The 13,203-nt window shown below is 51.9% G+C and overlaps 1 protein-coding gene across 1 annotated transcript in view; it reads right to left on the bottom strand.

Moving 5' to 3' along the window:
- SPG11 (SPG11 vesicle trafficking associated, spatacsin) overlaps positions 1-13,203 on the bottom strand; it is a 1,688,331-nt gene that overhangs the window by 872,854 nt on the left and 802,274 nt on the right. Inside the window, exon 25 of the mRNA XM_069624201.1 lies at positions 6,016-6,175. Coding sequence (XP_069480302.1) covers positions 6,016-6,175 — 160 coding nt within the window. The remainder of the gene's footprint in view (positions 1-6,015; positions 6,176-13,203) is intronic.

Consider the following 13,203-nt stretch of genomic DNA (forward strand, 5'->3'; position numbering starts at 1 on the left):
ATACTTCAGAGCCCCAGAGCCGCTTTGGGATGAGCGCGATGGCTCCTTTCTTGAGCATCGCCCTTACCTCTAACAGCAGTTGAGGGACGTGGTTTTCCTTCCTGGCCACGGGAGGAATGCGGGGGCACTTCTTTAGAAATTCGAGTGTGTGCCTGTGGGCCAGGGCATCCAGCACCCAACAGTCGGTGGAGATGGACTCCCACACGCTGACAAACTTCGTCAGCCGGACTCCCACCAGGGTGCTCCGGTGGGGGCCCGATGCAACGGCCGGTTCAGTCTTGCTTGGCAGCGGCCTTGCCGCCTTGGCCTCCCTGGTGACGACGGCGAGATCCACCTGACTTGCCTCGTCCCCTGTAGGCTTATTGCGACGAGGAGTGGGCCGCCTGACGGTATGTCGAGGAGCCGCCACCGAATCCTTTGGAGGCACCTTGCTTGCCTCCGGAGTTCCGAAAGGGCGGCTGTCATTGCTGCAGAACTCCCAAGGCCCGAGCCGTCTCTGTGTCGGTCTTGAGGGCCTGCAGTGACTCATCCACTGTCTTCCCAAACAGATTGTTCCCGTCGAAGGGCATGTCCAAAACCTTGGCTTGCACGTCTTGTCGGAAATCCGTTGCCTTGAGCCACCCCCGCCGACAAAGAAAAAAACACTGTTGCCAAACTGGCGGAATACTGTGTTGGCAATGTCCGTGGCTACCGTTTTGGCATGGTCCAACGCCACCTCACCTTCCCGTAGGATCGCCAGGGCCTCTGCCCTCTTGTCGTCCGGTAGGAAGTCCAACAGGGGGGCGATCTTGTACCACAACCCCCTGTCGTAGCGGACCACAATCGCTAGGGCGTTGGCCTCCTTAATCGTCGACGAGATGACTGGCGTCCAGTTTCTTTCCCTCGCCGTCCGGTGGGGAAGTCGAAGTTGAGGCCGATGCCACCCCTGCTTTCTTCTACGCTGCCGCTGAGATGACCGAATCTGGGGTCGGTTGTGCCCTAAGGCACAAAGGGGCGGAATCGGGGACCCGGTACTTCTTCTCGTACCGGTCTCCTCCTTTGCAGGTGTCGCGGACGGGTTCTTCAGAAGAGCAAGTCCCTCGTCCCAGATGTCATCCAGCAACGGCACCGCGAGGACCGTCTTCCTTTTGGCCTCGCACCGTTGGTAAAGGAATGCTTCCTTCTTCTGTTCTTCGGGGCAGAGCTGGAAAAGCTTGGATGCCCTGGCAATCATGGCATGGAAGGAGCCAATTTGGTCAGGCGGGGAGGCCCGAGGAGGTGGTGATGGGAGGTCCGTCCCATTGCAACCACCGTCGTTATCCGTCTCTGTCGTGGCTGTATCAGTTCCTGTGTCATCCCCAGAGATAGGGGAAGAAGACAAAGGCTGAGAAGGCCGTGAGGGCTGGAAGGGTGGGGGTGGATGAACTCTCCTCCTCTTGTTTAGAGGGCTTCCCGACGGGCCCGGTTCTGCTGGGTCGTCCTTTGGGGGTAGGGGCAATCTCATCCTTATCTCCGTGCATAAGGTTTGGATTGCCATCAAAATGGCCACCGAGTTGTCCTGTGGCTCAGGTTGTGACGGGCGCGATGATTGCTCCTCCTCCACGGGGGCCTCGTCGGCGCCACCGTCACTTTCTTCGTCCTCCTCGTCGGGATTCCTCCTGTGGGACGGGGCCTCCTCAAACTTCCTGTTGGGGCCCTCCACGACTTCCACCAGCTCCTCCTAGGAGGCTGTGTCTGTGTCCGTAACGGCCACCGCCCCCCCCTCTTTTTCTACGGTGGTCTTCTCGATGGGCTGAAAAGAGGATTCCCTCCGTGGTGGCAGGGAAACTCTGGGCCCCGAGGTCGCCTCCACAGGCTTCGCCAGGGCCGTCGCGACTACCTCGATAGAGGCCTTAGCCGGGTGAATCAAGCCTTCACCACCTTAGCGCTTAAGGCCTTCACCCTGGGGGGAAGGTCACCGCCTCCCTCCCCCTCGGCTGGTTCCTTCGAGATCGACCGGGGCCTCTCCAGAGGCTTAGCCAGGTTCTCTGACTTTCTCTTCCCCGAGCCAGAGCGTTGGCTCGTGGTTGATGGCGCCGGTGAAGGTGCGCCCTGCCTGGCAGCTGAGGAGCCCGACCGTTCAGCGCTCCCGGTGCCCGCAGACTCGCGGTGCTTTGCCTGCTGTTGGGCCCCCGTCGCCGGAGTGCCCTCACAGGACTTAGAAGACCGTTCAGACGACTTCTTCTCACCTGCTAGGCTCTGGCGAGACGGGTCCGACGATCCCTCCTAGTCCGATCCGTCATGTTCATGCAAAACGCACAGTCCTTCTCCACGTGCGTTTTGTCTCCGTGAAGGCAGTAGAGGCATCTCGAATGCCTGTCCTCCTTGAACACATTCTGTAATCCGCATCCAGGGCAGTTCCTAAACAGCTTGGATCCGGGTGTCGAACTTCCTTTCTCCTGGGCCATGTCCACGAGGTAGGCCTCAGAAACTTCTGGAATCCTCCAAGAAGCGTCTCGATGAAAACTTTGCCCTTGAGGGGCGAAGAAAAATTCCAAAACGGGTCCCCGTTGATCGGAAGTAGAAACGGTGGAGCTTGAGGCTCGATTGACCGAAAAAAATGAGATAAATCTCTTGAAAAAACGCAAAACGCAGTAAAAGCTAGAGAGCTATAGCACGAGGACTCCCAACACTTGAACGTGCAGTAAAAATCTGAGGATGGCTGCTGGGGGCGGGGCTTAGGGAGAGGGCAGTCATTGGCTGGGGCAGTATGACCCAGAGACCAGTTATTGGTTACTACTAAGAAAGACAGATCAGAAACAAAACTGATACTGATTTTTTCTTTACCGAGGATTCCCAGCCTGATGACGGGGAATATTCATGAGCATGTGAATCCTTGCCAGACCCCATGCTGGAGAATCAGGTTGTCTCGACCTCCGTTCCTGGAATCCCCGGAACCCACCAAACGCCCACCCTTCATCGGAGCGTTGATGCGACTGGGTGTATGCCTTGGGCGTGGCCTTCGTCAGGATAGATAAAGACTTCGCAGTTTGCGAGCTGTTGTTCTTCTTATCCAATTCCTCATCGGTGGTAGAGTGGAAGAGGCCACTACCCTTGAACGGAAGGTCCAATATGCGATCCTGGACGTCAGGGTTAAACTTAGTAGCCTGATGCCAGGCCGCCCTTCTCATTTCCGTGGCGATGCAGATGACCCGGCAAGAGGTATCGATGTGGGCCACTGTGGACTCCATGATATCCTGCGCTACCAGCCTGGATTCTCCTAGACCCACCTTGAAGCGTGCCTGTCCCTGCACCGGAAGTACGGGAAGGAAGTCTGCTATTTCCCGCCACAACCTCTGGTTAGAGGTTGCCAGCATGGCATCCGCGTTGGCTTGACGCAGGTGCAGGGAGGCGTTGCAGTACAGCTTTTTCCCGTACGCTCCCAAGATCTTCTCCTCCTCGCCTAACAGTGCTGAGGATGAGGTGGCCGAGGATGACTGAGGCTTAGAGTAGAGTGATGCTGCAGTGATCACCGACAAGTGCGGCTGGGGGAGCATTCACAGCAAGAGTGTATCCCCCTCCATCTGTCTATACTTGGCATTGAGGCACCGATTGACAGGCTGGGCCAAGTGTGGCTTGAGCCAACCCTTCTTAGCCAGAGCGACGACGTCCTTCTGCATCGGGATACCCGTCTTGGTAGAGGGTCTTCGGGAGAGGACCTCTGCCAAGAACCCTGCTCGGGCTGCTCTATCTCGGGATGAGGAAGGCCCAGATATTCTGCCAAACCTGCAAGCCTGTTGTGAAAGGCCTTCGCTGACGATGGTGTGTCGGGGTCCTCCTCCTCGTCTGTATCCGCCTGGGTGTCCGGCTGGTCCCCCGCGGGAGGAGGAGTGCTGGGCGCCGTGAGTTGCGGTGTGGAGACCGGAGCCGGAAGATGCTGCAGATATTGGTTCGGAACCGGCTAAACTGGGGTGGATTCAACGGAGCCTGCAGCTAGGGTTGCGCTCGGGCCTGTGGTGCCTGAGCCATGGGTGGAGTGACTATAGGCGCCGGTGGAGTGACCGGAGGGAGCAAGTTCCTGACTGCATCCTCCAGGATTGCACCCATCTGGGGGGTTTGCAGCAGCCCCAAAAACCTTTAGAAGAACCTGTCCTCGGAGGCTTAAGAGGAGGCAGGGGATACGGACGCAGTTGCTGGGGGCTGCTAGGGCCAGAGCACACTCAGTCTGGGTTTCAGGCGGAACCTGCCCTGCGCTTCTGATGGATACACTGTAGGCCATATGCCTGGTTGACACCAGTCCCACCTTGAAACCTGTACACCCACCTGCTCTGTTCCTAGGAGCGGCATCGGACGAGTGACCATATTGTTTGGCGCGGTGGCCATTTTGTCATGCTGCGTGCCAAGTGCCAAAGTCATGGTGCATGGCCCTCCGGACACGGCCTCGCCCAAGACTCTTGGTGTTTGGAACATGAGGCCTATCCCGCACCTCAGGTCTAGGCCTGGAAGGCGTAACGCCCTTGGCATTGTCGCTGGTAGTGCTGCGTGCAGGCGCCCCCTCGGACATGGTGCCGGTACTAGGGCGAAGTCCCTCGGGTCTAGACCCGGTAGAAGAACCTTCCGGTCCCTCAGCACTGATACCGGTAGGGTCCGGAGACCCCTCGGCCGTACGCTAGGTTAGCCACGGTGCGTGTGCTGGTAACAGAACCCAAGAGGTTCCTCCCGCTTGGGCGTTTCCTCTGAAAGGAGTCGCCCTTACGTGGTGTGATGGAAAATAACGGCCCTCCCTTGGACCTCAATCTCTGCTGGACAAACTTCTTCAAGTCCTCTGGAGGTGACGCTTAGCAGAGTTCCCTCCACCTGGCTAGCCTGTTCTTCGGTGCGCGTGGAGTTGTCGCACGTGATGCAACCCTCCCAGCTGTGGTCAGGGCCAAGGCAGCACAGGAAAAGAGCATGGGGGTCAGACATGGGAACGAGTCCCTCGCAGGCTGGACACCTGCTGAAACCTGCTTGAGTTGACATGCACTGGGGAGGAGCGTGACGCCGGAGGACCAAGTATCTAGATGACAAAGACAAAATGATAAGAGAAGAATCCAGGGAAGAGTGTGTGGAATTACATGGCGAGGCCAAACCCAGGAGCGCTGGTGAAATTGTCGACGCGGAAAAGGGGACTAGGAAGTGGTGCCGTTGGGCGGAGTTAGGGTAGCACATGCTCCCAGCGCCGCACCACGTCGCGCCTCTAAAATTAAAGGGGAAGAAAGTTTTTCCAGTGAAAAAGGTTCTGTCTCCCGTTCCTAGGAAGGGACGCCCATACAGTATGGAGGAAAGGGAACGGGATGTAAGAGCATGTCTTTTTCCTCCAAGTTTGTGCAAAAACCTGAATCCAACTAACTCCTGGCCTGTGTAGAATTTGTATTTGCATCCATCGCCACATGGTCTCTTCTCAGTTTTCGGTTTGCTTCCAACCCAAAGATGTTAAGAGTTTGTGGACAACTGTCAGACATGAAGGGATAAAGTGAATTGGTCACAGAGCCCATAAAATAAAGACGCGTCTCTGGCAATTGGGAGACAAAGGCATAGGAGAGTGGGAAGAGACAAAGGAGAAAGTGGGTGGGACACAGAGACAGAGTGACAACAAGAAACAGTGCAGGACTGCCATATGCTGTGAACATCACAATATCAAAATTCATGCAACACATCACAACACTTAGTGGACACAAAGCATGGGACAACTAAAACACTGCACAGCACACACACTGCACACAACACATGGTTTATCTCATCTTCCATGTTTGCATCCACCTGAGTCTATGAGCTTTTGAAAGTGATTCCCTATCAAACTTCCTCTAATGTCACAGCTTGATAAAATACAATATTCTTCAGGAACAAGGTTTTGCAGTGGAGCATGTACCAATCTAATACTTCATAGGACCCATCAGCTTGGTGCCAAAAATCCAATCAACAAACATTTGAAAGAGGCTTTGCAGTAGAAGCCCCAACACATCTCATGTTTTCAACTCCTCTCAAGCAGATGTCCTCATAAATCGTTGGGGCACTTACCTCATCAGGCTGGTAACTGTGAATCTGGGACAGGACAATGAACTGGAGCCAGTTATGGGACTTGGCACATTCTCTCAAGAAGGAGGTGCTTGGATGAAGGTTATGTAGCCTACAGAATGTCATCACCAAAGACCACTGCTGGAGTGCCTCTTCGGAGGAGCTGGAGCAAACAAGAGAAAGAAATGCAGTGTATAGCAATCAATGGACACACATCCAGAGTATTTGTTACCCAAAGTTGGCCTGCCATCGAGCAGTCCTATTTCAAGCAGATGCCACCTTCCCTACATAGAGAACCAGATGGCATACTTGACCTGCTGCTGTTGTAAACAAAGTTCTGAGGGTCCCGTCTATTTTAAATATCATGTGTATGCTGCCAACAATGCATAATTTACTTGCTTGTCAGATGATGTTGATTCCAGGTTATATCAGCAGCATGGTCACTTTACATTTAAATGGACCAAAACAGGCTCTGCCATTCGACATACACACACGCACAGTAAGAAACAGCACTATAGCATCTCTGCCTTTGAGAGGTTATTGGTTCAACTGTTGCTCAATGATACATTAATAAACCAAAAAGAAGGTACACGGTTCTCAAAAGAAGGCAATCAATTCCCACACGGAGGTTTAAATTGCCGCAGGCCACACAGGATTACAGTATGGGGCAATGGATTCCCACAAGGAATGCAGGATTGAGAAGGCACATGATTCCATTTGTGAACAGAAATTACTTGCTACCTTGGATACCCACCACATGCTCACCAGCGAAATTTTATTTTCGTTGCCAAGTTTAACATCTTTATCGATCCACCTCATCGCCAACAATCAAAGGTATTAGTTTGCCACCTTAAGTCTCTCAGGTTCTTCCAGCTCTCCTTTTGCAGGACAAACTACAAAGATCATGCACTTGAGCTGTTTTTTTACCCAATACAACTGCAACAAGAGATCTGCGCCCTTTTCCTGCACGATCTTGACCTCTTGTAGCAGGATCTTGAGGTGTTCCAGTGTCAGGCGCCTGGATCTTGGATGTCTGTACCGAGGTGGCCCTCTAGGGGTGGCATTACGACCCGTTCCCTTTCCCAGAAGTTGTCCTCTGGGTGGGTAAGTACTGGGGGTGTTAGAACCTTGTCCCGAAGACCAATTGTTCCCCGAGCCATACTGATTATGTGGGGAACGTTGATAAGTGCCCACGAAAGGAGCAGCGAGAACTTCCCCCTCTTTGTTGAAAAGGTCTTTGAGTAAACTGGTTCAAAGATTTGAGGGTCTCATGTTCCTTCTTGGCGGTCTCTAGTGCCTCGTCCACCGCCTTTCCAAACAGATTGGAATCTTCCACAGGTTTGTTCATCAATGATGCCTGAGTCTCGGGTTTGAACCTGGAGTTCCTCAACCAGGCACTTTAGAAGGGTACCTTGTGCCAGGGAACGACCAGCAGTTTCAGCAGCATCCAAGGAATTCTTGAGGATGTTGTGATTGACTTGTTTGCCTTCCGACACGATTGCTAGTAGGCGGATGCGCACTGGTTCTGCGACTTCCTGCAGACCCTCCTGCAGTAGGTTCCACTGGACATCTGAATAACTAGCCAATAGCGCGGTATTATTGGCTATGCGCGTGGAGTAAGCAGCAGCAGTGGTGATTCTTTTTCCCAAAGCATATAACTTTTTACACTCTTTGTCTGGTGGTGACTCGCCTGTAAACAAGGGGACCCCCGCCCTTTTCCTTGTCATTGTGACCACCAGAGAATCTGGTGTGGCATGACCTCTAATAAATAGGGGATCAGTTGGGGAGGGCCAAAATAGTTTCTCCACCCTGATATTAATTGCTCTGGTTTGACAGGGTGTCAATGAAGAGTGGGCGATGCGCCTCTTGATGGAATTGAGAAGAGGAATAGCTTGGCTAGCCGGAGGCTTCTCTTAAAATGTTCTCCAAGAAATCCGAGTCTACCACAGCCTCCAGTGTGGCTATTTGCAAGTGCTCAGCCGCCTTCCTAAGAATGGCATTAAACGCCATTTGGTCGTCCACAGGAGAGGCCTGACGCATAGGGGTAGACGATGGAGAGTCAAGGCAAATGGCATCCGGGTCCGTGGTGGGTTAGGGGATAGCCATGGTGGGTTCTCACCAACAGGTTGGTCGTCTCCCCAATCCGGGGTGTGATCATGAGGATCATCGAAAAGATCATCCCGTTGTGCATAAGGGTCATGTGCATAAGGGTCAGGAGGAATTTCTTCAGGGTCTGAAAGGTCGAAGACCTCCTCATGGAGAGGGTCTGAGGTCCTCTGGTATTTAGTTATTGAGGGTAGATCACAAGGGATCTCCTCACAAGGCCTTTTTGGAGTGAACTTCCCTGAAAAATCTACACATTTTTCTAGCCTGTTCATACAATCCTCAAATGTCTCCCTAGGTGTCTAAAGGGGGAAAGGACTCCTGTAGAGGATCCTGTAGCCTAGAACATTGAGATTTTTCACTGAGAGTCTTGGACAAAGGCTGGAGACTCTCTGTAAAGCCCTGTCACTCTTTCGGGCGTTCTGGAGTCTCCTTCAACGTATTTTTGGGCCTATCCTGCTCTTTCGGGCGTCTTGATATGTCTTTCGACGTATCTTTGTGTTTACCAGCCGCTGAGACAATGTTTGCAAGGCTTTCGCTGATGCTCAGCGTTACGGGAAGGCAGCTGCGTCTAAACATTTGGAGCGACCGGAGCTTTCTTAAGTGTCAGCTCTATCTCTTTTGGGGGCACGTTGATGGTCTTGAGGGATCTGGTGCTGGCGCCCTTAGTTACAGAGTGTCCGGACGCATGCCGCTAACGCGGTTGCGGGGAGGGCTGCCGATCCTGCAAATTGACGGATGTCGTAGAGGAACCCGAAGCACCCGTTGGCATCTTGGACTGCTTCGATTGATAGGCCGCAACGGTACTGGGGGTTGTGTGTTTAGTCCCATCTGATGTGGGTGCGTCCTCGTCGCCAGGGTGTAACCTCGCCATAGCGGGACTTGTGTCGTGCTTATCGCAGCCGGGGACGGACGTCTTGGAGGGAGTCTGCTCTGTTGTCAGAACAATGGTGTCCGTGTCGAAGCCATGGTCGTCGCTATGGGCCTCATCACTTTTGGCGGCTGTGGCGGCGGGGGAGCTACCCTCGGCCTATGGTGTTGCATAGGCCGCCCACCATTTTACACACCGCTCCTTTATGGTTTTAGGCCGTAGGAACTTACAGTGCCGACAGGACGACTCAGCGTGATTGGGGGGGGGGGGGAACACTTATTGCAACGAGGGTGCTTGTCTTTCCAGGGACATTTTCCTTAACAGGAAGGGCAAAATTTAAAGGAAGCCCTGTCCAGAGCGCAGGGAAACAGAAGCGACGGCAATACCAAAGGGGCAAAGAGAGGGGAGAAGGTAAAACATGCTTAAAGAAAGGAACCCCCCCCTCTCCCTACTGTGTAGGCCAGTCAGAAGGCCCGGACCATGCGGTCGACAGCGTCGACCACAACGCCAGCTGTCGAAGTCCATTGGTCTGTCTTCGGCAGCGGTTCAGTAATAGTTAAAGAGGGGACGAATGTTGTATAAATGACCAAAGGTCAGGATTTTTACAAATTTGCAATATTAGGTAGAGCTCTGCATAAGGCGACCAGATAGCTGGGCGGAAAAAAATAATCTGAGGGACCTCGACTTGTGAGGATTTCTGGGTACACTACACGTCACGTGAGGGTAGTGTTACAGACACACATATGCTGACGTCCCCTTTCAATCCTCGGAAGACAAGATGCAATTGTCTGCGGTTACCACTAGATGTCGGACTATATGCACAGCCTGTGATTCTAAACAGATTAACAAGAATCAGAAACTATGTTTCATCCGCGCTCCACTATCAAAAATAGTGTTATACCTTCTATACAATGAAGAGGACTTTGTTAACAGGGTCCATTCTTAAAAAAGCTGTTGGGAAAGATTTCTCTTTTAGCAACTTTACCTCCATATTCTATGGACCCGCAAACATTTTACTTTTATTTTTTAACCTGTCCTGACTTTTTACAGGAAAGTGGCCTTTTGCTCATTTAGTTATGGGGAACACTGATTAGTCCTTCTGACTATCAGTACTCCGGAAACAGTGTTTCTCTTTTGACTTTTTACCTTGATATCTGGTTTGTAACTTTTTAACAGTTCACACAGCATCTTACACTGCAGTGCAGTGGGGATAGTTTTGTATCAGCCGATTCTTTTAAACATAGGATTTTTGGTTACTTCTTTTTGTGCCTAGAGACAAGCTGGTGGCAGCAATGACATTTTTACAATTTTTGCATTATTTTTAGTGTGCACATTTGTGTTTACAGCGTGTGGCTACTAAACGTGGCTAGTGCCATAAAATGGCCGTGCCACAGGCTTTTCTGCTTGTTCTTTGGCCATATTGTTGTTTGGTCTTCTTCCTGCCTTTTCAGGTCAGGAAATACCTTATATGGTCATGCATTCGCCTGGGAAAACTGCTGCTTTCGCAGGCTACTGCTGGCTTGGTGTGTGTGGACTGAGGATGTGGGTGTGACTGTCTGGTCCTACTCCACATCTGGGGAGCCAGAGAGTCTTGGAGTGGGGCATAAGTGAAACCCACAGTGGTCCCCGATTGGACCTTTGCTGGCTGTTTGAATGTTGCAGATCCTTACCACTGGTGAGCTTGGACTTGCTTCCAGCCAGGATTTAGGATAATAAGAGGACTGCTGCAGCCATGTTTTCAGATCAGTATTGGAGTATGAGAAACTAGAAGGTGTCTCATCTGCTAGTCCCCAGGGATCTGTCATCCAGGAGGCCAGGACACGGTCATCGCTATTGGATCCAGTTCCTGGGGGTGGACCAGTGTGGGAGGAGCACCTGGATGAGGGGTCTTCAGGAGTGGACGTGGGACACTGAAGGGTGAGACGCGGTATCCCCTTTCCTGTAAACCCTTTTCCCCATCCTACCAGGTAGGATACATGGAAGCTCAACCCTCCCGCCCCCCTTTCCCGACACAAACACTTTCACACGGACAGTTCATCGTGAGCGACAATGGACTAACACCACAGCCGTATACCTGACATGTCCCAACACCCTGGTCAGGGAATTGGTAATCATTGTAATTGTAGTTGGTAATTTATAACGTGCTTAATACCCAGAGGTTTCTAAGCACAGACCCGGGGATCGAACCTGTGTTGCTCCGTGTCATCTTGCTTCCAAGACAAACGCGTTGTCCCTGAGCTATCCACCCCGTTACACACACCTGACTCCCATCACACTTCCCCACACGGATAAAAGGCAGAGCACGAAGGCACACTCTGAGCAAGGAAAAGCACTAGAGGAAGCAGCAGTTCCAAGGTGGCGATTTAACACGAGGAGAAAGGCGGCGACACCGGAGAGGGTTCCAAGGAGGGAAGTACCCTTGAACTCTGGAAATGGTTACTTTTACGAGCCTTTGAAAGTGAGAAGCCCAAGACTGGGAACTGAAACTGGGTAAGCCTACGCTGTGAATCAAAGGCATCTAGGGCGCTCCCGTGTTGATAACCCAGGCCTGGAGGAGAGCGACTGCCACCATGGTACTGTCCTTGGCTCCTGCAAGAAAACTGCGCAAGTAGAAGCACAGCCATTGAGCCGGAGAAACCAATACAAAATTGGCTTGTGTTCAAACCAAGGTTGCAAGCGGCAACTTTTTGATGAAGAAATCCACAAAGGGCAGTGTTTGAAGCAAGCGCATGTGATGAGAGGGGTGGGGAGTGAATGTACTTGGAAAAAGCCAAAACAGATACCCTGTACAGAGTGGTCCGGCACGACGTGAGTGCTCATTCGACGGTCCCTGTTAGGTATCCAACTGAATGGCAACTGCATTGTAAGAAAGGAACTTTGTATCGAAGTTGTCATTTGACGGGTCAAGCAAAACCCTGTGCACATTCGAAAGTCTTCGATAAAAGTGAACTGCAACTGGTCCGATACTGGCTGAGGCAGACTAATTGAATGTGAAGAGCCCGGCTGAGGGATGTTATGGAGAATTGGCATAAATGTGCTAATTCCCTTCACCTTAGAGACCCCCAGCAACTTTGCTCGATTTTGAGGACTTGATTTTTTACCTGGAAAGAGTGTAAGCCTCTTTTTTCACTCTTTCATGTATTTTGATGTGTGTTTTACTCTTGTGTTCTTTGATTATGGAGTTTTAAACAACTCCATATGCATCATCTTTTCATGTGTGTTACACAGCACCCTCAGTGCAGTAACATAGGGAAGCCTGTTTAGTCTGTCCCAAGGTTTAAATACCTTCTCTGGGATAAGGTTACATTTTTAAATTCCTAGACCCAGCACACACTATCTTCCTGCAGAGTACTGGAGGGGTTACCTAGTATCCCCTGTGTCTAGAAACTCATGTAGCAGTCAAATGCTACGCTTTTCTATCAGAATGGCTGGTGGCAGTGGTTTTACAACAAACTACCATGATTTTTCCTGACCGCGTACACCGGTAGCTAAAAATCACGGGAGCCATGTTATTCAAGATGGCGCCTTAAGCCCCTTTGTTTAAACGGGCCGGGTCTTCTTTTTTCGCCATTTCTTTTTGGAAAGGTCCTTCAGAGTTTGTCTCTGTGCGCCAAACTAGGTTTGGTCCTTTTGTTTCTACGCCTTTAGTGGGCTTCAGGACTGAAGACCGCCTCAGGGGCCCGAGTGTCTATGGTGGGCAGGAAGTGAGGCAGGTGCCCAAAACTCCCTGTGCTTAGTCTCCTAGGCGACCAAAATGCACTCTGGCGTGATTGGCTGGATGACTGTCCGGCAAGGACAGCCACCCTGCTGGGTGAGTGGCAGCTAGGCTGGAATGAATGGGAGAAAACTGTTTAAAAGACAAGTCTCTTGGACTGGAAAGCAGAGTCGACCACTGGAACAAAAGAACCAAAGACGAGCTGGAAGAGGATGGCTACTGCAACTACTGGACCGGTGAAGCCCTGCTGCAGGTCCGAATCGCCAAGTTCATCTCGACAGAGAAGCCCTTCAAGGACGACTTCTTCCTTTGAGTTGGTAGGACCAATCAACTCGTAAGCCACCTGGATACCACTCTCAGAGCTAGTTAAGATTAACCAGGGGGAAGGACACCAGCTTGTGTGCTTGACTACAGCTACTCAAACCAGAGATCTTCCCTTTGCTAGCTTGTTCGACCCGTCCCTGTGTAGTGCAGGAGTCCCCCGACGTCCTCCCTCTTGTCC

This window comes from Ambystoma mexicanum, chromosome 11, assembly GCF_040938575.1.
Source record: "Ambystoma mexicanum isolate Mex_15411 chromosome 11, UKY_AmexF1_1, whole genome shotgun sequence".
Classification (NCBI taxonomy): Eukaryota; Metazoa; Chordata; class Amphibia; order Caudata; family Ambystomatidae; genus Ambystoma; species Ambystoma mexicanum.